This window comes from Coregonus clupeaformis, chromosome 24, assembly GCF_020615455.1.
Source record: "Coregonus clupeaformis isolate EN_2021a chromosome 24, ASM2061545v1, whole genome shotgun sequence".
In the NCBI taxonomy this organism is placed as follows: Eukaryota; Metazoa; Chordata; class Actinopteri; order Salmoniformes; family Salmonidae; genus Coregonus; species Coregonus clupeaformis.
This window is the reverse complement of record NC_059215.1, coordinates 48,326,750-48,352,562: the sequence shown is the minus strand read 5'-3', so window position 1 is coordinate 48,352,562 and position 25,813 is coordinate 48,326,750. Positions and strand designations below refer to the sequence as shown.

General features: G+C 46.4%; 1 protein-coding gene across 2 annotated transcripts in view; it reads left to right on the top strand.

Annotated features, from left to right (window-relative positions):
* The first annotated feature begins 315 nt into the window (after positions 1 to 315).
* Positions 316 to 25,813, top strand: part of LOC121537725 (AMP deaminase 2-like) — a 48,984-nt gene continuing 23,486 nt past the window's right edge. The window contains exons 1-3 of one of the 2 annotated variants that reach the window (XM_041845329.2): positions 316 to 534; positions 23,574 to 23,698; positions 23,826 to 23,956. In XM_041845329.2, the coding sequence (XP_041701263.1) occupies positions 429 to 534; positions 23,574 to 23,698; positions 23,826 to 23,956 (362 nt within the window). In that variant the 5' untranslated portion in view covers positions 316 to 428. Of the gene's footprint in view, positions 535 to 16,950; positions 17,041 to 23,573; positions 23,699 to 23,825; positions 23,957 to 25,813 lie in introns of those variants that run through there. The other variant, XM_041845331.2, reaches the window with a different exon arrangement.

Here is a 25,813-nt window from a genome sequence, read left to right as displayed (position 1 = left end):
GCCGTGCTGTGTGTAACGTTGAGTAGCTCTGTCACGCCCCCAGCAGCACCGTCAACACTGCAGCCAGGGATCGCAGAAACCAAAACACCCCCCCCGGCTCTCTCCCTCTCTCAGCATCTGTGCTGCTTCTCTCCTCCTCTCCTCCTCTCATATCTCTCTCTCTCTCTCTCTCTCTCTCTCTCTCTCTCTCTCTCTCTCTCTCTCTCTCTCTCTCTCTCTCTCTCTCTCTCTCTCTCTCTCTCTCTCTCTCTCTCTCTCTCTCTCTCTCTCTCTCTCTCTCTCTCTCTCTCTCTCTCTCTCTCTCTCTCTCTCTACTTCTCTCCTCCCCTCTTACTCGTGGCTCCCTGACTCTCTACATTCTGCTCCAGCTCCGCCGTGCTGCTTGTGTTTTTTTCTTTCTCCAGTCTTGACTGAACCAGCCAGGGAAGATGTCCTCCAACCCGTACCCAGGAGCAGGGTCTGGACCCGGGGCCAAACCCAAACTCCAGTCCCCCTTCAGGAAGAGGGGTAGCCTGCAATACTCAACCAGCCCAGGTAAGGAGAGGGACATGGGGATGGAGGGGTAGAGGGTAGGGGGTAGAGGGTAGGGGTTATAGTGTAGGGGATAGAGGGGTAGTGTGTAGAGTGTAGGGGGTAGAGGGGTAGTTGGTAGGAGGTAGAGGGTAGAGGATAGAGGGGTAGTTGGTAGGGGGTAGAGGGTAGGGGGTACTTTATATAACATATTATCTGTGACTGAGTGTTTGTTGTGTATGTACACCGATACAGAACGAGAGGATGCAGTATGAAATTAATGATTTTTCATTTAACCTTTATTTATACAGGTTATTCTCATTGAGATAAAATATATTTTACAAGAGGAACCTGCTACTTATGTTAATGATGCTACCGATGCAGACAGATGTTGCTGCACATGTTGTCGTACCCTTTACTACATCAGTGATTATCTGATCCTCTTTGATCCCTACACTATAAAAAAAGATGCTATCTAGAACCTAAAAGTGTTCTTCGGCTGTCCCCATAGGAGAACCCTTTGAAGAACCATTTTTGGTTCCAGGTAGAACCATTTTTGGTTCCAGGTAGAACCATTTTTGGTTCCAGGTAGAACCCTTTTGGTTCAAGGTAGAACCCTATTGGGTTCCATGTAGAACCATTTCCACAGAGGGTTCTACATGGAACCCAAAAGAGTTCTGCCTGGAACCAAAAATAGTTATCCTATGGGGACAGCCGTATAACCTTTTTGGAACCCAAAAGTGTATAACTGCATGAGAGGATTAACTATGCTGTACTACTATATACACAGCATGCCATTCAGACCAGCATCACCACTACAGAACAGAACAGAGGATCTATCTGACGTGTTCTGGAATCTAGAACCATAGAAATAGAATCAGAATATCTCAAATTCGACCCGCGGGTGATTTTATTTGGTTTATTTTAATTAAGTTTAGAATACATTTCAAACTTTATACCTGGCATGGTGCAGGTGTCTTCTTTTTGTTAAGCCCATAACCATCTGTGTGAGGTGTATACTTTTGTTTCAAAGTAGATTTGTTTAAGACTACCAAGAAACACTCTGTGTGACGCTGATTTAGAACACTGCAGCAAAATGTTCAAAACACCCTTTGGCATATTAGAGCTTATGCATACGTTTAGGTCTATATGAGCCCGGAAAAAAAAACCTGAATTAAAATAATGATTATGCCGTTATACAATACATAGCCTACTGCATATTACACATGACAGAAAAACATACAACAAACTGATTGAAGATGTCTTTGGTACATCATTTGTAATTATGTACCAAAGAGTAATTGCCTTTTAGTGTGGACTGTATTATTATGCATACTGGATGGACTGGTTACCTTATGCTACGCTGCTCCAAAATTTCGATCCAAGAGTCTGGGAGATAATGTATAGCCCTAGGCGATGCTGTTGGTTCATTGATTGTGCAGGGCGGCTTACAATTAGCCTACAATTATAGTGAATTTGTATTTGAAAAGCCTAGTAAACGTGAATTTTGTATATTTTCATATCAATTGGTTGGCACATTACCTGTAGCTATTCATAATATCTCACCACAATGCGTTTCCATCTCCTCCTCTCTCCTTCATTCCTTTCTCGAGCGCCCAGAGGTGCTGTCAACAGTTTAGTGAAATATGTCTACTTGCGAAAAACATATTACTATCGATGTTCCTGAACAGATTTCACTTGGTTTCCCTAATTAAGCACTGGGTAGCTGCAGGAACAAGGTTGGAGAGCTCATGGAATACAGAGTTTGGGCGGAATATCACCTGTCGCGCAGCGAGAGCATGCTCCTCAAACGGCGGTTGATGTGTGGAGTGAAATAAGCAGGGGTGCAACTTTCACTGGGGGGGGGGGACATCCCCCCCCATCCCCCCCACATTCTGAAATTGCATGTTTTGCCCCCCAGTTTTATCATTGGAATGTGATACAAAACGAGGCAACGGTATGCTTTAGGACCATGCGGACGCCTCCGAACGGTCAGTTAGGCTGTCTGGAGTGTTTATTCGATTGGATTAAAAAAACGTATTATTATCCCCCCCCACTTCTAAAAACAAAGTTGCGCCCCTGGAAATAAGTTTTCTTATATTTATTTCTCAGCTGCTCATATTAAGCACATGCTCCACTATAAAACCGAAGTAGCCATCATCATTGAAAAACGGACCGGCCTCCATTCGCTATTCGAGTGCACACAGATTATATGTGTTTTTTTCCCCTGCCCCTGTTCCTGTCCATTTAATAAATGGGCCATTCTAAATCAAAACTCATTTTACATATGAGCTGTGCATCCTGAGGCGAGGAACGGAGCGCAAGCTTTTTTTTATGACTTTCTCAAATCATCAATAGACTATAGTTGCATCATGCAGCCCAGATACACTACCAGTCAAAAGGTTGGACACACCTACTCATTCAAGGGTTTTTCTTTATTTTTACAGTTTTTTACATTGAAGAATAGTAGTGAAGACATCAAAACTATGAAATAACAGAATAGTTATGCATGCTCAAGTTTTCTGTTTGTTTGTCTTATTTCTTGTTAGTTTCACAATAAAAAATATGTTGCATCTTCAAAGTGGTAGGCACGTTGTGTAAATCAAATGATACAAACCCCCCCCAAAAAAAAATCAAAAGGGGGTGAATATTTTTGCAAGACACTGTAGGTAGCTGATAGAGGAGTCATTCACCTTTATGGCCGAATTCTATACACGTATCTTTGAATTAACTCTGGGTTGAAACAAAACTATATTTGTATTATATTCAGCATATGAGTGGGCCTGTGCCTCTCCAGTCACAGACACACAGACAGACGGTGTTATGAACACCCAGCCCAGTAGCTAACAACATATCAGATGGCAAAACACCTGTTAGATTATTGGAATTATGTCATCTGTTTACATAACGTGTCATTAAATTAAACACGTTTATCATTAAAAAAAGCAGAGCATTTACTTCTACGCAGGAACGTGATTCTAGAACATAATATAAATATATTACCTCTCCCAGAAAGGCCTTCATTTGATTTAAGAAAAACTAAACTGAAACACAGAAACTGAATTTATTTAAATCAGATCAGTACGGAAACAAACCCTCCAATCATGAAAAAAAAAAACAAGGCAACATCTGTGTCCCAAATGGAACCCTATTCTCTGTATAGTGCACTACTTTAGACCAGAGACCCAATATATAGGGGATTTGGGACGCACTGCACCACAATTTTCTCTGATTAGCTGCAGAGATGTCTCGCAGCTGACAACACTTATTACTGTAATCACACTGCAGCACTGGGAGACAAACACACAGTTACACACACACACATCAGTGACGTGCAGTCAGGGTAGGCAGGGTATGCAGGGTAGGCAGGGTAGTCAGGGTAGTCAGGGTAGGCAGGGTAGGCAGGGTAGGCAGGGTAGGCAGGGTAGGCAGGGTAGGCAGGGTAGTCAGGGTAGGCAGGGTAGTCAGGGTAGGCAGGGTAGGCAGGGTAGGCAGGGTAGGCAGGGTAGTCAGGGTAGGCAGGGTAGGCAGGGTAGGCAGTATCTAATGTTTGTTTTTTTGTCAATGATTTTGGTGGTTTTTATGCTCAAAATCCCCAAATGTGCTCAAATTGCATCAAAAGCTCTCGTTGATCTGTGGCTGCCTTCCTATCCATTCAAATCGTTGACAGGCGCGGCCCTTCCTGGCTCCATTCACTGTTGCTGGACAGTGGTAGGCATTGGCGTCGAGGCTTATACTAGCTTCATTCGTTGCATTGAGCGGATTTAATATTTTGTGAATGCGTATTGCCTTTTAGGGGAATGGAGTTTGCTTATTTGGGCGTCTACATAATTTGGCGCGGATCCCTTGAACTGAGTAAGGAAGCTAGCTAGTGAAAACAACCTGACAAAATTGTTATTATAAAGCCCCTCAAACTATTTTCCAAACGTATTATAAGCTAATTCAGAAAGGGAGACCAACATCTGCGCTTCCTGACCTTCATCAGAGGAAAGGGACAGAAAAATCATCCCATCATTTAAACGGGAGTGGTGTGAATAAAAACTGTCTGTCTGGCTGCCTGTCTGTCTGTCTTGTCTGTCTGCCTGTCCTGTCTGTCTGTCTGTCTGTCTGTCTGTCTGTCTGTCTGTCTGTCTGTCTGTCTGTCTGTCTGTCTGTCTGTCTTGTCTGTCTTGCCTGCCTGCCTGCCTGCCTGCCTGCCTGCCTGTCTGTCTGTCTGTCTGTCTGGTCTTGTCTGTCTGTCTGTCTGTCTGTCTGCCTGTCTTGTCTGCCTGCCTGCCTGCCTGCCTGCCTGCCTGCCTGCCTGCCTGCCTGCCTGCCTGCCTGTCTGTCTGTCTGTCTGTCTGTCTGTCTTGTCTGTCTGCCTGTCTTGTCTGTCTGCCAGTCTGTCTGTCTGCCAGTCTGTCTGCCTGTCTTGTCTGTCTGTCTGTCTGTCTGTCTGTCTGTCTGTCTGTCTGTCTGTCTTGTCTGTCTTGCCTGCCTGTCTGTCTGTCTGTCTGTCTGTCTGTCTGGTCTTGTCTGTCTGTCTGTCTGTCTGTCTGTCTGCCTGCCTGCCTGCCTGCCTGCCTGCCTGCCTGCCTGCCTGCCTGTCTGTCTGTCTTGTCTGTCTTGTCGGTCTGTCTGTCTGTCTGTACTGTTTCCCCTTTCCTTTCTTCTCAACCGGGGACAACAGAAGGCTGCTACTGTGACCTCATCAACCTGATGCCTTAATCAAACAAGAAAAATCTGCATCGCACATCCAACACCAAATCACCCTAAAAACGTTTGGGAACACATGGATCAATCTGACGTTAAAGGGGCAATTTGTAGTTGCTACATCCATTTTTGGACTTAATAAATGAATGATATGCACCCATTGATCCATGAAGAATATATCTTATAAATGCCTCATCAGCTTATCAACTGTCATACCCCATCAGAATACAAGCTTGTTTTATTCCAATGTTTGTAGACAAAGTAAATGTAAACAACCACTGTATAAAACATGGTTAAAACTAAAAAATGTAGTTGCGGCATCACTACAGCCTGGGGTTCGAACCGGCCGTGACCGGGAGTCCCATAGGGCGGCGCACAATTGGCCCAGTGTCGTCCGGGTTAGGGGAGGGTTTGGCCCAGCGTCTTCCGGGTTAGGGGAGGGTTTGGCCCAGCGTCGTCCGGGTTAGGGGAGGGTTTGGCCCAGCGTCGTCCGGGTTAGGGGAGGGTTTGGCCGAGGGGGCTTTACTTGGCTCATCGCGCTCTAGCGACTCCTTGTGGCGGGCCGGGCGCCTGCAGGCTGACTTCGGTCATCAGTTGAACAGTGTTTCCTCCGACACATTGGTGCAGCTGGCTTCCGGGTTAAGCGAGCGGGTGTTAAGAAGCGCGGCTTGGCGGGTCATGTTTCGGGAAGACGCATGACTCGACCTTCGCTTCTTCTGAGCCCGTTGGGGAGTTGCAGCGATGAGACAAGATCATAATCACGAAATTGGGGGAAAAAAGGAAAAAAAACGAAAAGATGGTCAGTCCTTACATCCATAGCTCTCTCTGTGAATTTGAGGGTGATTATATTTCTCCAGCCCCATCCCTCAGCTTTTTACAGAAACAGTGGTGGGGAGATCACTTTGTCATTGTTTCAACTGCTGATTGCTGCTTTAAATGAGCAGCAACAACAAGTCACCATGTTAAGGTAGCCTAAAGGAAAACCGTGAGATTCTGAAGAAGGACCTTGCTTAGGGAAACAATAGTTAGCATTTGGGGGTAATGATGAACCCAGGCACTTGGAGACTTCCACTGTGTTTTCGGGTAGGCCTACATCAAACAGAATATAGAATGATTTGATTGAAGCAGTCAGTGATGTAAGGACAGACAAATGGACTTCATTTACAAGTAAAGGTAGGCCTAAATGCATTTTCCTTACAATTTGCAGGCTACTATTGAATGAACATGAGAATAGCCTAACTGTTTATTAAAACGTAATCAGTGCGTGTGAAATGAACTGTGCCCACAAACCGTCTCCTGGCCTATCCACAAACAGTAAGAATTATAGCTGTCTAGACAACGGTGCTGTCCATTCAACACCACGGAGTTAACCTGCACTGATGCGCTGTCCATTCAGCACCACGGAGTTAACCTGCTCTGATGTGCTGTCCATTCAGCACCACGGAGTTAACCTGCCCTGATGCGCTGTCCATTCAACACCACGGAGTTAACCTGCCCTGATGCGCTGTCCATTCAGCACCACGGAGTTAACCTGCCCTGATGCGCTGTCCATTCAGCAGTCCTGGCTGTGGCCTCAGCTACCTTTATAAAATATTTTGCTTTTTAGCTTTACTTTCCACGTTGTTGGGTCGAGTTATTTGTTTTGTTTTCCTTGATAATGTAAGTAATACCTTGGATTTCTGCCCTTTATTTCAATGCATTATGTAGATTTATCCGTTGCTTTAATATCTGTCATTGTTTTCATTTGCTGGTCTGCTGTTTAGAGCACGCCCATGGCTTTGTTTTTCATCTCATTTGATTTATCAAAGCTGGAAATGTTGTTTTGATGAGACATTTCTCAGTCATTTCGATTGTTGATATGGAAATTTCATTCAAACCTTTAACAGTATTATTTATTATATAAGTGTGTGTAATAATATTTCACACAATAATAATATTATTGTGTGTGTGTTTCTATGTGTGTGTGTTTGAGCGTGCGGTGCATTGGAAGAATTGTAAATCCATTGTGAAAGGCTATGGAGTTTGCGTTGCAAACTATTTGGATGAAATGTGTCCATATATTGGTATTTTAATGCCCCCTATTGGTTTGTATTCTGTGGATGCTACGTCGGTCTATGGCTGAGCTGAGTTGAGCAGTGTGTCATTTTGTCTGATGATTTTGAAATATGCGGCCATCGGAGGTTATCGCTTGTGTATCTTGGCTACATTGGTATTTCGTCCTACATTTGGTGAAAATTGTTTGTCTGGCTGTTGGAGCTGTCTGTTGTATGGTGAACTGGGCCTTCATCAAGGTTTACTTGTGAGTAAATCTGGCTTTGATAATAGCCAGTGCCTACCCACCCACTTACCTCACTGCACGTCACTGACACACACACACACACACACACACACACACACACACACACACACACACACACCCACACAGCTTTTAGGAACTCCCTTGAGTCCCATCTCTTATCTGTCATTATCTGTGACAAAAAAGTTCAGATTTCAGCTGGTCTTGTGTGCAGAGCTGTATTAGCCTGGTCTAAGGTCAGATTGTGCTGTCTTACCAATGCTTATTTGGTCGGGAGGCAAGACAGCACAGTCTGACCCACGACAAGGCTAGCAGAGGCATGGTCCGAAAGGAAGGAGACTCCCTTTTAGATGGCAGTCCAGAGATCTGTCTGATGCCCTGGGGTGTGTGTGAATTGAACAGGCTCTGCTGCAGCACAGACTGAGAACACACCGCCATTATGGTCCTAATAGTTGTATTAATAGAGTACAGCACAGTACAAACTGAGAACACACCGCCATTATATCCTAATAGTTGTATTAATATAGTACAACACAGTACAGACTGAGAACACACCGCCATTATGGTCCTAATAGTTGTATTAATAGAGTACAGCACAGTACAAACTGAGAACACACCGCCATTATATCCTAATAGTTGTATTAATATAGTACAACACAGTACAGACTGAGAACACACCGCCATTATGGTCCTAATAGTTGTATTAATACAGTACAGCACAGTACAAACTGAGTAAATACTAGAACACCCAGGTAACTCTGCTTTAACTGTAGAATAGTAGAGTAATCAAATATCTACTGTGTGCATATCTATTGTATACATGGATGGCTATACATGGTATAATCAACATATACCTAACCTATATCCGCATCTCCTCTGGTGGCTTAGAGTAGTGTGAGTAGATATCGATTGATCTGACCATACCAGAATGCTTCCCAGGTTTACAATAGACTGCCATTATAATTAAATGGATTGAATGGGCTGAAATTCTTGACTGTTTCCTCCTGTGTTATCAAGTCAGCTTGGATAGAAGAGAGGAAAGTAGAGGAAAGTAATCTGTCAGTCTGCCTGCTTGCCTGCCTGTCTGTCTGTCAGTCTGCCTGCTTGCCTGCCTGTCTGTCTGTCTGTCTGTGTCTGCCTGTCTGCCTGTCTGCCTGTCTGTCACTCAAGCCTCCTTTCCTGGTACTTCGACTGATGAGTTTCTTGTACCATTATCTATGGAGATAGCACCCACCCATGAAGTGTCTCATTCCAAAGATAATTTCCATTGAAATTAGAGATTGTCTTTGGATTGAATGAGGCAGCAGGTTGGAACTGGAAGAGCTGTGGTAGTGTGAAATGGATGAACTGTTAGGATGAATCATAACGGTTTAAGCATTGAAACGGTTGGCCTGGTATTAACACCTCTCCCACGCACAATTTAGCAATGTGTCCTGGTGTTGAAGCTGGTGCATTATATTGGATAGAGCCATATAGAGAATGTTCTAAAAAGAGCTGATTTAAATGTAACCATCTGGTTAATTCCAATGAGAGAGAGAGAGAGAGAGAGAGAGAGAGAGAGAGATAATAGCAGGACCCTATTTTATGACAGAAAGATGTCATTAAAATGGTTGTTAGTGTACAGTAAGCCCCACAGAATCTTCGACCGTACAGCTCACACTGTGGTGGCCATAGTCGTATACAGTAGTACCTTAAATTAGGTTTGAGGATTGCCTAATAACTTGATCGTTCCCAATAATTGTTTCGACATGTACTGTATGTGTGTATGTGATATCTCAGAGAGGATTTCCTAATAACTATTAATCAATACGAGTCTATCATAAACCACTAGGGTTTAGGTGTGCATGTGATCATAAACCACTAGGGTTTAGGTGTGCATGTGATCATACACCACTAAGGTTTAGGTGTGCATGTGATCATAAACCACTAAGGTTTAGGTGTGCATGTGATCATAAACCACTAAGGTTTAGGTGTGCATGTGATCAAAAACCACTAAGGTTTAGGTGTGCATGTGATCAAAAACCACTAAGGTTTAGGTGTGCATGTGATCATAAACCACTAGGGTTTAGGTGTGCATGTGATCATAAACCACTAAGGTTTAGGTGTGCATGTGATCAAAAACCACTAAGGTTTAGGTGTGCATGTGATCAAAAACCACTAAGGTTTAGGTGTGCATGTGATCATAAACCACTAGGGTTTAGGTGTGCATGTGATCATAAACCACTAGGGTTTAGGTGTGCATGTGATACTGTATCTTACTACTGGTGATTTAAACTGAACTCATGGAACTCAGCGTATTCACTGTTGTCTGGTACATCACAGCTCCCAGTGGGTTTCAGCAGTGATTGACAGTCTGGGGCCATGATAGCTCCCACGCAACAAATGATTTGCAGATGCCTACATACAGAATCCTTGATGCCCAGTAACCCCTCCATTGAAACCACTGCTCTACGGATCTCTCTCTCTCTCTCTCTCTCTCTCTCTCTCTGTCTCTCTCTCTCTCTCTGTCTCTCTCTCTCTCTCTCTCTCTCTCTCTCTCTCTCTCTCTCTCTCTCTCTCTCTGTCTCTCTCTCTCTCTCTCTGTCTCTCCCTCTCTCTCTCTCTCTCTCTCTCTCTGTCTCTCTCTCTCTCTGTCTCTCTCTCTCTCTCTCTCTCTCTGTCTCTCGTCTCTCTGCTCTCTCTCTCTCTCTCTCTCTCTCTCTCTCTCTCTCTCTCTCTCTCTCTCTCTCTCTCTCTCTCTCTGTCTCTCTCTCTCTCTCTCTCTCTCTCTGTCTCTCTCTCTCTCTCTCTCTGTCTCTCTCTCTCTCTCTCTCTCGTCTCTCTCTCTCTCTCTCTCTCTCTCTCTCTCTCTCTCTCTCTCTCTCTCTCTCTCTGTCTCTCTCTCTCTCTCTCTCTCTCTCTCTCTCTCTCTCTCTCTCTCTCTCTCTCTCTCTCTCTCTCTCTCTCTCTCTCTCTCTCTCTCTCTCTCTCTCTCTCTCTCTCTCTCTCTCTCTCTCTCTCTCTCTGGCCCTATGTTACTACATGTGATTGACCTGTGGACTATTGTCCTATATTGTAGGCGGGACCACAATGTCTGCTATCCCTCATACAGTAGTTGATAGAGGGGTTAGAGAGGACGGGGTGTAGAGACATCCCTCTGACGGTTCAGTTCCTTCATTTTACTGTCACTCCACCCAAAGACAGCAAAGTACCCGATTTCTATTGGTTAAGAGGAAACAGTAGAAAACCGAGGTGAAGTAGGAACGTTCATCTTAACTTCTCTCTCTTTGTTGTGTTTCGATAAGTCGATGTCTTGATGTGGTTGGGTTTGCGAGTGGGGGTTGTGAATAAGATGAGTACCCTTGCTGTTTTTTAAATTTCCAGTACCGCTAGCTGTTTGGCCTTTATATGTGTGAATGTTGGGCATGCTGCATAATGGTAGCTAGGTATGTTGGACTCTCTTGCAGATCGTCTGTGAACATCTTTGTAGATGATGTGGCAAATTCGTCCTCATTATCAAAGAACCAAAGCATTTCAGAGTTTTTGTAGAATTAAGATAGACTTTATTAAATACGCAATAGAGCCGAGGTGGTTTGCAAAGCATCTCCTTCTTCACCCCCCAGCTCTCAGTTTCTATAGTCATTCCACATACATTTTCAGCTTAACCCCTCCCTCCTGGGTTCCCCACACCACTGTCTCCAGTTTCCATCTCCTGACTGCTCCACCCACCTCCCTAGTTTATGGCAGTGGCTAAATCTGACTTCCCCAAGCCTTGTCCTGCACAAATAACAACCCTGTCATGTAAAATTAATCATGTTCAGTTTGAACTCTGTTCAACCCTGGCTCACCCTGGCTTGAACTGGAGATTGATTTGTTGGACATGACAGGTCCACACTCAATCTCTCAAACATACCCAAACCCAACTCCTCTCTTCCCTCCCGTCATGCTGTAATTACTCATGTTTAGTCTGAACTCTGTTCAACTCTGGCTCCGTTTTCAGGACTTTGTCTGAGGAGAGAGGCAAAAGGCAACAGTCTGGTTTCAGTCTCTGATAAGGTAGGACAGCCGGTCAGATCCCCATTTCACACACACACACACAAACCCAGTGAGAGGAACCAATTAAATGATTGCCTAGCAACAGAGATGTACCCCCTGTTTAACCTTGGCTCCATGTTCGTCATGTTATGATTAACTTTGTTTATCTCATAGTTTACTGAAAAATCCTCATCATAGACACTAGGGGGAGTGTGATGACACAGATGCAGTCAGATCCCATCATGAGCAGTGTCAGACATGTTTACAGTGTTAGTCAGGGGTCAAGAGGGGCAGGATCGTTATGAGATGGTTACTAAGACATTATAAGGATTTTATAAATGCTTATAACAAGTCGTATGATGCATTATAACTGCATTACAATGCCTTATACCTTTCAACATTGAGTAAAATGTTACCAAATTATTCTGCGTCTATGTTCTACCTTAGCCGTTACGCCAAGAGATCCGAACCTCTCGACGAGGTTGTCAGGTGGTTGGGCTCAGGTCGCTACAGTCCAGCATGACTCATTGAGATGAAATTATCTTTAGAGGGTTTTTAACCGTTTTGAGCAATAGTGTACATCCCAAATGGCACCCTATTCCCTATATAGTGCACTACTTTTGACCAGAGCCCTATCGACCCCTGTCAAAAGTCGTGTGCTATGTAGGGAATAGGGTGCCATTTGATAGCATCCATAAACTCTCACAGCTGGGATGCTTGTGAAGAACTGATTGCCTCCGATGCTTGAGAGAGCTTCTGGCTTTGTTCTTCTGACAGGGCTGCTATTGAAACTGGATCAGCCCTCAATCAGTCGCCTCTTTCAGAGGGAACGACATGGTTTTTCCACCACATTTTATGCAACGCCCTGAGGAGCCCTGATCTCTGTTCTGTGTACGTTTACCGTTTTCATACGATCGCGATCTGTACAACCTTATATTAACACGTCATTACTAACATGACCGGTGTATATCTCTTTAAAAAAGGTAAACAATAGCCACCGTCTAAGAACCGTTGTTCCCTCCTGACGTTGTCAAATGTCTGAATTAATTCAGTTCTTGATTGGCTGATAGAAGGAAACGTATTTCTCCTTCACTCATCTATGGCAGGTAGCCTCATAGCCTCAGTATGATCAGTATCATATCAGTATGTGTCATAATACCCATAAAACCTCATAGCCTCAGTATGATCAGTATCATATCAGTATGAGTCATAATACCCATAAAACCTCATAGCCTCAGGAAGTAGGTGTGCTGCAGCTCCCCCTGAAAAATCAGAATAAAAAAAAATAACACAAATAATAATACCAGTCCTGTATTAGTGGACCGATATATAGAGGACCACAGTATGAGTCATAATACCCATAAAACCTAGCGGTCAAACAGGGAAATGGTTCCAATCGTTTTTTTCCACCATTCATTTTTTTCCCATAGGGGATTTTAGAAACACTTCAAATAAGGGCTGTGTTTCGTGTAGGCTTACCCTGGCGTGACGTTATGATAACCGTGTAAATCTCTCTAGGACAAGGTGACTTTTATCAATATATTTACCTGTATTTAACCCCCATTAGCAGCTAATTAGCAATGCTAATTAGCTGCTAATGTGGCTACCATAAAGAACTACAAATGCCATGATGATCTGGACGAGACTGCCGAATCGAGGTAAAGGTAAGAATCTCTGGATTAACTATCTAATGTTAGTTAAATGTAGTAATGAATAAATTGGCTACATTTATTTAAATGTGCAATTCTGTGAACTGCCTTGTGCAAGTTTTAAATTGACACAACACCTGTTAGAAAAGTTGTCTGTCAGAGATGACGTGCAGGAGTTTGCAGGGATTTGTAGTTTTGCATGATGTCTACTTTGATACCAATTAGCATTTTCGAATATGTGAGTAAATAGAGACGAATATATTGATAAAAGTCACCTTGTCCTAGAGAGATTTACACGGTTATCAAAACGTCACGCCAGGGTGAGCCTACACGAAACACAGCCCTTATTTGAAGTGTTTCTAAAATCCCCTATGAGAAAAATGAATGGTGGAAAAATGATTGGATTGAATGGTAGACACCTCCACGGCGGGGGGGGCTCTACAGCCATCTGCAGCGCAAGCGCGGGCAAAAAGATTCAAATCACATGGAGCGCGTTCAGAACGCAATCCGCAGCAGTGTCCTCTCCTCCTCTCTCCCTCTTCAAGCACCATGTCGGCATTCATCACATTTGACCTGTTAGCTTTCAGAAAGGGTTGACATTTGTTATAATGCCTTAGAGGTTTTTTTCTACTTTCTACATTACCGATAAGGTAACACTTTACTTGACACCCAGTCACGGTCATAGCCATGTCACAATATGGTCATAACAGCTGACATAACTTGTCATAACCTGTCATAATGTGGTCATAATACTGTAATGACACATATATTTAGACCAGTTGTGACATATATTGCGTTATTTTATGGCTTATATAACATTTACATTTACATTTTAGTCATTTAGCAGACGCTCTTATCCAGAGCGACTTACAGGAGCAATTAGGGTTAAGTGCCTTGCTCAAGGGCACATTTACGTCATTTAGCAGACGCTCTTATCCAGAGCGACTTACAAAATGGTGCATTCACCCTAGAAGGATTACTTTATCCTATCCCAGGTATTCCTTAAAGAGGTGGGGTTTCAAATGTCTCCGGAAGGTGGTGAGTGACTCCGCTGTCCTGGCGTCGTGAGGGAGCTTGTTCCACCATTGGGGTGCCAGAGCAGCGAACAGTTTTGACTGGGCTGAGCGGGAACTATGCTTCCGCAGAGGAAGGGGAGCCAGCAGGCCAGAGGTGGATGAACGCAATGCCCTCGTTTGGGTGTAAGGACTGATCAGAGCCCGAAGGTACGGAGGTGCCGTTCCCCTCACTGCTCCATAGGCAAGCACCATGGTCTTGTAACGGATGCGAGCTTCAACTGGAAGCCAGTGGAGTGTGCGGAGGAGCGGGGTGACGTGAGAGAACTTGGGAAGGTTGAACACCAGACGGGCTGCGGCATTCTGGATGAGTTGTAGGGGTTTAATGGCACAGGCAGGGAGCCCAGCCAACAGCGAGTTGCAGTAATCCAGACGGGAGATGACAAGTGCCTGGATTAGGACCTGTGCCGCTTCCTGTGTAAGGCAGGGTCGTACTCTCCGAATGTTGTAGAGCATGAACCTGCAGGATCGGGTCACCGCCTTGATGTAAGCGGAGAACGACAGGGTGTTGTCCAGGGTCACGCCAAGGCTCTTCGCACTCTGGGAGGAGGACACAACGGAGTTGTCAACCGTGATGGCGAGATCATGGAACGGGCAGTCCTTCCCCGGGAGGAAGAGCAGCTCCGTCTTGCCAGGGTTCAGCTTGAGGTGGTGATCCGTCATCCATACTGATATGTCTGCCAGACATGCAGAGATGCGATTCGCCACCTGGTTATCAGAAGGGGGAAAAGGGTGTCTATAAGAGTGTCAAAACCCACAAAAGCTCAATTATCATTGTAATTACGCACACATTGATGTCAGACATGCACCTACCCCAATGCTCTGATTGTTGATGACTGGGATAAATGCAGGAGCAGATTTCAGGAGCAGGAGAAGACACCGTCTTATTGACTGATGACTGATATAAGGGCCTGTACCTGATAGGCCTATCTGGCTTAAATGATTATGATGGTCATATTGCTTCTTGACTTCATAAAGTGTATTTTCTTAGTCCAAGTAAAGTGACAAAGGATGGTCATAATGCTTCATGAGAGTGTCATCAAGTGTATTTAAAATATGATTAAAAAATAAATAAATAAATAACCTGTCTGTAAATAATTAATTAAAACAACAACAAAAGACTTTAAAAAAAAAAAACTTTCAAATGAAAGGAAACTTCTTGGTGGGGAAAAAAAAACATTTTAATAAATGTAGATGTTATAACCAGCCATAAAGTAACAACAGGTGTAAATATATGGGTCATGACATGGCCATATTATGACAGGTTATGAACATGTCATAATGTGTTATGACGCTGGGTGTCAAGTGAAGTGTTACCAGAGATAATGATGATGGTCTATAAATCTTACTATGTTATCATGTGTTTATTTACCTCACAATGTGTCTCTGTGTCGTGAAAATGCAGATGTAAAAAATTCAACTTTGCATTATCTTATTTCTGGCATAGTGTTTACATCAGGAGACTGCATCATTGCACTGCAGAAGACAGGCGCTCCACCAATGTCATTAGGTGAAATAAATATGGAGAGGAGGGGCTATGGAGCGGAGGAGGGGCTATGGAGAGGAGGAGGGGCTATGGAGAGGAGGGTGGACGGAGAGGAGGGGCTATGGAGAGGAGGGGCTATGGAGAGGAGGGGATGGAGAGGAGGAAGGAGATGGAGAGGAGGGGCTATGGAGAGAAGAGGAGATGGAGAGGAGGGGCTATGGAGAGGAGGAGGGGAGATGGAGAGGAGGGGAGATGGAGGGGAGATGGAGAGGAGGGGCTATGGAGAGGAGGGGCTATGGAGATGGAGGGGCTATGGATAGGAGGGGGTGGAGAGGAGGGGCTTTGGAGAGGAGGGGGGCTGAGAGGAGGGGAGATGGAGAGGAGGGGAGATGGAGAGGAGGGGGAGATAGAGAGGAGGGGAGATGGAGATGGAGAGGAGGGGAGATGGAGAGGAGGGGAGATGGAGAGGAGGGGAGGGGAGGGGAGATGGAGGGGAGAGGAGGGGAGATGGAGAGGAGGGGAGATGGAGAGGAGGGGAGGGGAGGGAGATGGAGGGGAGGGGAGGGGAGATGGAGAGGAGGGGAGATGGAGAGGAGGGGCTATGGAGAGGAGGGGAGATGGAGAGGAAGGGAGATTGAGAGGAGGGGAGATGGAGATGGAGATGGAGAGGAGGGGAGATGGAGGGGAGGGGAGGGGAGATGGAGAGGAGGGGAGGTGGAGGGGAGATGGAGGGGAGATGGAGAGGAGGGGAGATGGAGGGGAGATGGAGAGGGGAGATGGAGAGGAGGGGGGTGGTCTTTTTTATTAAACTATAATCTCCTGGCTGACCTCTGGCTCTCTGCTAGCATGTCTCAAACCATACCCCTGAGCAGATTTCTCTTTCAAACACACACAAACACACGCACAAACACACACACAAACACACACACATAAACACACACACACACACACACACAAATTAACGCAGGCATGCTCACACGCTAGCACACACACACTGCAGCATTTTCCTAAACCTTCCCCAGAGCAAAATAAAATGTGAAAAAGCAAAAGATGAGCCAGAGGGGGGTTATGTGAGAGAAACAGAGAATCTAGCCTCTTTCCTGAGTAATGCAGCCTCTCACCCCCCCTGCCCAGCTGCACCACATGGTACGGTCCAGATCGATGTCACAGGCATTTAAATGAAGAAGGAAGAGCAGCAGAGGTTGCTAGACAGCTGGGCCAAACCAGGCAGAAGCAGGGGTGGGGGCAGACAGATACACAGACACCGGGACAGAAAGAGAGACAGAGGGAGAGTGGATGGATCTACAGGACCAGCTCTGTGTACGTATGACATGACAGAGATTAAAGAGGACAGTGGACGAGCCTGTGTGTGTGTGTGTGTGTGTGTGTGTGTGTGTGTGTGTGTGTGTGTGTGTGTGTGTGTGTCACTGTTATTGTTTTGTCTGAGTGTGTGTCTCTCTTTCTCTCCTTGTCATCATCCCTCTCCCCCTTCATGTGAGCCTATCTGGAAAGAGTGTTTGGCATGTTCTATCTCTCTGGCAGACAGGGCACAGTTCAGTGTCTCATCAGAACATCAGGTATAACAGGCAGAGAGGCACACATCACTACCCTGATACCAGACAAACGAAAACAACGCTAGCTAGATAGCGATCTCTCTCCTCTAAACCCCTTGTCTGGTCCCAGATCTGTTATTGCTCTATAGCCAGCTCCAATGGATGTGTTAAGAGAGCACAAACAGTTCTGGGACCAAGGCTAGCTAATGCTTCGATACCCTGATCCCAGACAAACAAAACAACGCTAGCTAGCTACTTCTCTCCTCCCCTCTTACCCTCTTCTCCCTGCTGGTTAACTATCTCTAGCTAGCTATCTCCTCTCTAGCTATCTCCTCTCTAGCTATCTCCTCTCTAGCTATCTCCTCTCTAGCTATCTCTCCCTCTCCCTCCCTCACCCTCTCTCTCTCTCTCTCTCTCTCTCTCTCTCTCTCTCTCTCTCTCTCTCTCTCTCTCTCTCTCTCTCTCTCTCTCTCTCTCTCTCTCTCTCTCTCTCTCTCTCTCTCTCTCTCTCTCTCTCTCTCTCTCTCTCTCTCTCTCTCTCTCTCTCTCTCTCTCTCTCTCTCTCTCTCTCTCTCCCCCCACTCTCTCTTCTCTCTCTCTCTCCTCTCCTTCTCCCCCTCTGCTACCCTGTCGCCAGACAGACAGTGACTTGTGTAATATTCCCCTGGTGCATTGTGGTAGTCTTAGCTGCACAAGTCTATAGTATCAGTCATCTCTTTACTATCGTTACTGCTGATGGTTAATGAAACGTACTGGTTGATGAACACCCACAACCCATGGTGTTGCCGGCTCCATGCTCTAACCCACTGAGACACTGGACCCACAGCTGTACAGTTGTGGACTTGACACAACAATCTGAGTGTTGTCGGGGGACGTCTGAAACTCAAAACAGGAAACCAGTAGTGTGGAGGAGGTCCAAGACCAGACTTCTCTTTGAGGACGTTGATTACACAGGAAGCGATGACCCTTCACTTTTGACCTTTACTCTCCTTATTATCAGTTCTTAGTATCAGATTGTTTTCACTTGATCGTCATCCCTCCCTGAGGACCGTTGACAACAACAACACAAGCTCTGGGTGAGGTGGAGGCAGATCAGTTCTCAGGTGTGCTTTTGAAATGTGAGCGTTTGGCTTGAACCAGAACATACCTGGTTCGAGGAGAGCCCAATGAAGGTTAGGGTTAGGACCTAATATGTTACATATACTTGGTTCTGTGTATTGCTATTATGCACGGAGTGGAAGTCAATTAGCAAGGGGATACCATTTGACCTCCTTTTCAAGCCTCACCTACAATTGAATCCAACAAAAGAGTGGAGACGTTACCGTGTGTTATATATAATATAGGAATGTTCTGGACTGTTTTCCCGTTGTCTCTCATGACACACTGTGGAACATTAATTTAACAAATCGACAAGTTGGCCAGAGCACGTGCAAGATATGGTTCTGGGCACCAATGTTATGTTTCCACACGCTAACTGTATTACCTGAATACCTGTAGACATGATTGACTGATTGTCCTAGTCGATGATTTTGCATGTTGTGTTTCCGGGTCAAATCTAAATCAATGGACTGAGATTTGGTTACCTGGAGTTCCTTACTGTACAAGCAGAATATATGATCCTTACAGATTATTGTCATGATACCATGTATCCCTCCAACTGTGTCCCTGTAAGAGCCATAATGGATGCTACCCTGTACAGCTCAGTACAATATGTTGCTCCATGTGAAATGTGCCCGCTGGGGGCTAGTTTCTCCTTGGTGTGTATTGTGTGGATGGGGAGTTATGTAACCATTAGATTATCTAAATATAGCAGCCATTAGGGAATTAGATACATAAAGGACAGGGCCGGTGGCAGTGGGATTTGCTGGATACACACGCACACACGCACACACACCCAGCTGGATTAGATACATACAGGCCCGTAAGGCTCAGCTCTGGACGCCCTCCACACACAAATACAGGTGACTGTCAAAGTAAAGGAAACACCAACATGAAGTGTCTTAATAGGCCGTTGGGCCACCACGAGCCAGAACAGCTTCAATGCACCTTGGCATAGATTCTACAAGTGTCTGGAACTCTATTGGAGGGATACGACACCATCCTTCCGTGAGCAATTCGGAAGAATGGCCGCTCCAGAATCTCCCAGAAGTGTTCAATTGGGTTGAGATCTGGTGACTGAGACACACACCCTTTAAACCCGCTATGTTCCTTTTGAGACCCGTCTTTCAAAGTCACAGATCTCTTCCTCTAGCCATGGTAGCCAAAATAATGGGCAACTGGGCATTTTTATACATGACCCTAAGCATGATGGGATGTGAATTGCTTAATTAACTCAGGAACCACACCTGTGTTGAAGCACCTTCTTTCAATATACTTTTGTATCCCTCATTTACTCAAGTGTTTCCTTTATTTTGGCAGTTACGTGTCGTTCATTAAGACCTGTACAAACACACTGATGGCAGTGGAGGCTGCTGAGGGGAGGACGGCTCATAATAATAGCTGGAACGGAGCAAATGGAATGGCATCAAACATATGGAAACCATGTGTTTGATGTATTGGATACCATTCCACTTAATCCGCTCCAGCCATTACCACTAGCCCGTCCTCCCCATTTGAGGTGCCACCAACCTCCTGCTCCTGCCGCTGACCGCTGGCTTCCCACTACTGTTAAGAAGACACAAGGACATGCCCGCTGTGGACAGCATAGACAGCTAAACCTCTTGAGTCCCACGGTAACGCTGGCGCGTCTTGAACTTGTAACCCCTTTTTACAGACTGCTGGGTTATGGCTTTGAATTTGTCTATTTCTTCTGCATCCGTAGATGATAACCACTAGTCTGTGTGATTAATGGGGGATGAGCTAGAGCTGTGTTTGTGAGAGAAGGTTGGATCCCGAAATTTTTTTTTTCTCACAAAAAACGTCTGTAAAGTCTGAACGGTTTCAGCTACAAACTATTATGACCCATCTATGAAGATCTGAGACTCACGAACACGCACATGTAACATGTTTTGCTCTATGACACTCACAAGCTACACAAGAGTCGTTAGAAGGTAAAGGGTTATTCTAGATAGAAGATCATAGGAAATACCAGGACATAGTGTCTATAATACTGAGTCACTAGAAGGTAAGGGGTTCTTCTAGATAGAAGATCATAGGAAATATCAGTACACACAGTGCATTCATAAAGTATTCAGACCCCTTCCCTTTTTCCACATTTTGTTACTTTACAGCCTTATTCTAAAATGGATTAAATACGTTTTTTTCCTCATCAATCTACACACAATACCCCAAAATGACAAAGCGAAAACAGGTTTTTAGACATTTTTGCAAATGTATTAAAAATGAAACACAGAAATACATTATTTACATAAGTATTCCATCCCTTTGCTATGAGATTCGAAATTGAGCTCAGGTGCATCCTTTTTCCACCTGTGGTAAATTCAATTGATTGGACATGATTTGGAAAGGCACACACCTGTCTATATAAGGTCCCACAGTTAACAGTGCATGTCAGAGCAAAAACCAAGCCATGAGGTCGAAGGAATTGTCCGTAGAGCTCCGAGAGGATTGTGTCGAAGCACAGATCTGGAGAAAGGTGCCAAAAAAATTCTGCAGAATTGAAGGTCCCCAAGAACACAGTGGCCTCCATCATTCTTAAATGGAAGACGTTTGGAACAACCAAGATTCTTCCTAGAGCTGGCCGCCCAGCCAAACTGAGAAATCGGGGGAGAAGGGCCTTGGTCAGGGAGGTGACCAAGAACCCGATGGTCACTCTGACAGAGCTCCAGAGTTCCTCTGTGGAGATGGGAGAACCTTCCAGAAGGACAACCATCTCTGCAGCACTTCACCAAACAGGCCTTTATGGTAGAGTGGCCAGACGGAAGCCACTCCTCAGTAAAAGGCACATGACAGCCCGCTTGGAGTTTGCCAAAATGCACCTAAAGGACTCTCAGACCATGAGAAACAAGATTCTCTGGTCTGATGAAACCAAGATTGAACTCTTTGGCCTGAATGCCAAGCGTCACATCTGGAGGAAACCTGGCATCATCACTACGGTGAAGCATGGTGGTGGCAGCCTCATGCTGTGGAGATGTTTTTCAGCGGCAGGGACTGGAAGACTAGTCAGGATCGAGGGAAAGATGAACAGAGCAAAGTACAGCGTGATCCTTGATGACAACCTGCTCCAGAGAGCTCAGGACCTCAGACTGGGTCGAAGGTTCCACCTTCCAACAGGACAACAACCCTAAACACACAGGCAAGACAACGCAGGAGTGGCTTCGGGACAAGTCTCTAGATGTCCTTGAGTTGCCCAACCAGAGCCCAGACTTGAACCTGATCAAACATCTCTTTAGAGACCTGAAAATAGCTGTGCAGCGAGGCTCCCCATCCAACCTGACAGAGCTTGAGAGGGTCTTCAGAAAAGAATGGGAGAAACTCCACAAATACAGGTGTGCCAAGCTTGTAGCGTCATACTCAAGAAGACTCGAGGCTGTAATCTCTGCCAAAGGTGCTTCAACAAAGTACTGAGTAAAGGGTCTGAATACTTATGTAAATGTGATATTTCAGTTATTGTTTTTTTATACTTTAGCAAACATGTCTAAAACCTGTTTTTTGCTTTGTCAGTATGGGGTATTGTGTGTAAATTCATGAGGGGGAAAAAACTATTTAATCAATTTTAGAATAAGGCTGTAACGTAACAAATGTGGAAAAAGTCAAGGGGTCTGAATACTTTCAGAATGCACTGTAGTGTCTAAAATACTGTAATAAGCTCACATAGTTGCTGTCACAAACTCCAAACTCTAAACAGTTGTCTCTGACTAGTTGGATATTCATTTCCCACTGAGCAAACAATATCTATACTTAAAGCATTCTTATAAATAAAAAAATGTATCAGGTTTTTGCTTGGCTGACCTTATTTTTTTGATTGACATTTGTCAATAAAACTCATGAATGCAACTGTTTATGTCAAATTGTATTCCACTTGTAGCCCTGGTTGTCCTGAAAATAAAATAGTAAAACACTTCATTGTGAGGCTAAATACGAGGGCAGAGCAAAGAGATTAATGAAAGTATTCAGCTTGTTTTGCTGTACGAAGCCTGGTCCCAGTGGAGTCCAGTAGCATGTCAGACTGTATATACTGCTGGGCAGCGGTCCCTCAGACGTTCTACCACTTCAGGGGTTGGAGGCCGGGATGGAATATCAAACGGGGAACATTCATATTTTAGATCCTTGTCCGCTGTTTGGGGGAGAAGATTAATACTGTCACACACACACACAGACACTGATGCTGATTGCTAAGTACACTCTGGGGCACAGGAAGGTGAAGCACATACTATATCCCTCCCTCTGGCTGTCTGGCTGTCTGTCTGTCTGGCTTTCTGGCTGTCTGGCTGTCTGGCTGTATGGCTGTCTGGCTGTCTGACTGTCTGGCTGTCTGGCTGTCTGTCTGTCTGGCTTTCTGGATGTCTGGCTGTCTGGCTGTCTGGCTGTCTGGCTTTCTGGATGTCTGGCTGTCTGGCTGTCTGGCTGTCTGGCTGTCTGGCTGTCTGGCTGTCTGGCTGTCTGGCTTTCTGGATGTCTGAACTGTTTTCAACCATTTTGTATTCACATGTTCCTGCATCTGATCTCTTTGCATCCTAGCTTGTATTGTTCAATGACCCCCTTGACCCTTGACCCTTGGCCCAGGTCTTGTAACTGTAGTTAGCATGTTATTGTTTTTCTTGCAACTGCATTTGCTTAATGACTCACATCAACATGGAGACATTGAATCCAACATGGAGACATTGAATCCTGTGCTGGCAACAAGGCCAGTGTGTTGTTGATGGGTTCTAGTCTCCACCTGAATGGTCCATTGTGTCTGGAGGCAGAAACAGCAGCTGAGCTCAGACCTCCAGCACTGGGCTGGGTTACTGTTTCTCCTCTGCTCTGTATATTGTCTTCACCGTCGTCAGGCTGAGAATAACAAGCGTCTGTGCCTTCTGTGCCTTCTGGTTTGTGAACTGTGGAGTAGGCTAAGCTTAGTAGAAAGGGGAAAGAAAAACTGATCTTGGAAACATCTGATTTGGCACGGTGCAGATCGGCATAACACTCTCTCTCCCTCTATGTCTCCCACTATCTCCTTTCTCTCTCTCTACCTCTCTCTCTTTATCGCTCTCTCTCTCTCTCTCTCTCTCTCTCCCTCCTTCCTTTCTCTCTCCTTCCCCTCTCTCTCTCTCCTTCCTCTCTCTCTCTCTCTCTGTCTCTCTCTCTCCTTCCTCTCTCCCTCTCTCTGTCCTTCCTCTCCTTCCTCTCTCTCTCTAGTTGACCCCCGTGGTGCCCGCCACCTCCTGACTTCCCAGCATTCTTTGCCAGGGATCCCCGTGGCGCTGAAACAAACCATTGACCTACGCACCTCCATGGACGGCAAGTACAAGGAGATCGCGGAGGTGAGTGAGATAGAAAGATGGAATTTATGTGATCATTTAACAATAAAATGGATCAACTGAATTTTACAACTTATTTCAAAGCAAGCTCTAAACAAGCTACTCTCACTGTGTCTCTGTGCCCGTGTAGGAGCTGTTCTCTCGCAGCATAGCAGTGCAGGATATGCTCAGCGCCCCCTATGAGTTCCCTGAAGACAGTCCAATAGAACAGCTGGAGGAGAGACGACAACGACTAGAGAGACAGATCAGCCAGGATGTCAAGTAAGGAAGGGAGAAGGGCGGAGGATGGAGAGAGAGGAGGAGGGAGAGGAGGGAGAGGAGGGAGGGAGGGAGGGAGGGAGGGAGGAGGGAGGGAGGAGGGAGGGAGGGAGGGAGGAGTGGAGGATGGAGGATGGAGGGAGGGAGAGGGAGGGAGGGAGGGCGGAGGATGGAGGATGGAGGGAGGGAGGGAGAGGGGAGGAGAGAGGGAGAAGGGCGGAGGATGGAGAGGGAAAGGGAGAGGAGAGAGGGAGAAGGGCGGAGGATGGAGAGGGAAAGGGAGAGGAGAGAGGGAGAGGAGAGAGGGAGAAGGGCGGAGGATGGAGAGGGAAAAGGAGAGGAGAGAGGGAGAGGAGAGAGGGAGAAGGGCGGAGGATGGAGAGGGAAAAGGAGAGGAGAGAGGGAGAAGGGCGGAGGATGGAGAGGGAAAGGGAGAGGAGAGAGGGAGAGGAGAGAGGGAGAAGGGCGGAGGATGGAGAGGGAGGGAGGGAGGGAGGCGGAGGATGGAGGATGGAGAGGGAAAGGGAGAGGAGAGAGGGAGAAGGGCGGAGGATGGAGGATGGAGAGGAGAGAGGGAGAGGGGAGAGGAGAGAGGGAGAAGGGCGGAGGATGGAGAGGGAAAGGGAGAGGAGAGAGGGAGAAGGGCGGAGGATGGAGAGGAAGGGAGAGGAGAGAGGGAGAGGAGAGAGGGAGAAGGGCGGAGGATGGAGAGGGAAAAGGGAGAGGAGAGAGGGAGAGGAGGGAGAAGGGCGGAGGATGGAGAGGGAAGGGGAGAGAGGGAGGGGAGGATGGAGGTGAGAGGAGAGAGGGAGAGGGGAGAGGAGAGAGGGAGAAGGGCGGAGGATGGAGAGGGAAAGGGAGAGGAGAGAGGGAGAAGGGCGGAGGATGGAGAGGGAAAGGGAGAGGAGAGAGGGAGAGGAGAGAGGGAGAAGGGCGGAGGATGGAGAGGGAAAAGGGAGAGGAGAGAGGGAGAGGAGAGAGGGAGAAGGGCGGAGGATGGAGAGGGAAAGGGAGAGGAGGGAGGGAGAAGGGCGGAGGATGGAGAGGGAAAGGGAGAGGAGAGAGGGAGAGGAGAGAGGGAGAAGGGCGGAGGATGGAGAGGGAAAAGGAGAGGAGAGAGGGAGAAGGGCGGAGGATGGAAAGGGAGAGGAGAGAGGGAGAGGAGAGAGGGAGAAGGGTGGAGGATGTAGAGGGAGAGGAGAGAGGGAGAAGGGGCGGAGGATGGAGAGGGAGGGAGGGAGGGAGGGAGAAGGGCGGAGGATGGAGAGGGAAAGGGAGAGGAGAGAGGGGGAGAGAGGGAGAGGAGAGGGAGAAGGGCGGAGGATGGAGAGGGAAAGGGAGAGGAGAGAGGGAGAGGAGGGAGAAGGGCGGAGGATGGAGAGGGAAAGGAGAGGAGAGAGGGAGAGAGGGCGGAGGATGGAGAGGGAAAGGGAGAGGAGGGAGAGGGAGAAGGGGCGGAGGATGGAGAGGGAAAGGGAGAGGAGGGAGGGAGAAGGGCGGAGGATGGAGAGGGAAAGGGAGAGGAGGGAGGGAGAAGGGCGGAGGATGGAGAGGGAAAGGGAGAGGAGAGAGGGAGAGGAGAGGGAGGGCGGAGGATGGAGAGGGAAAGGGAGAGGAGAGAGGGAGACGGAGGTGAAAGGGAGAGAGAGAGGAGAGAGGGAGAAGGGCGGAGGATGGAGAGGGAAAGGGAGAGGAGAGAGGGAGAAGGGCGGAGGATGGAGAGGGAAGAAGGAGAGAGAGAGAGGAGAGAGGGAGAAGGGGCGGAGGATGGAGAGGGAAAAGGAGAGGAGAGAGGGAGAGGAGAGAGGGAGAAGGGCGGAGGATGGAGAGGAAAGGGAGAGGAGAGAGGAGAGAGGGAGA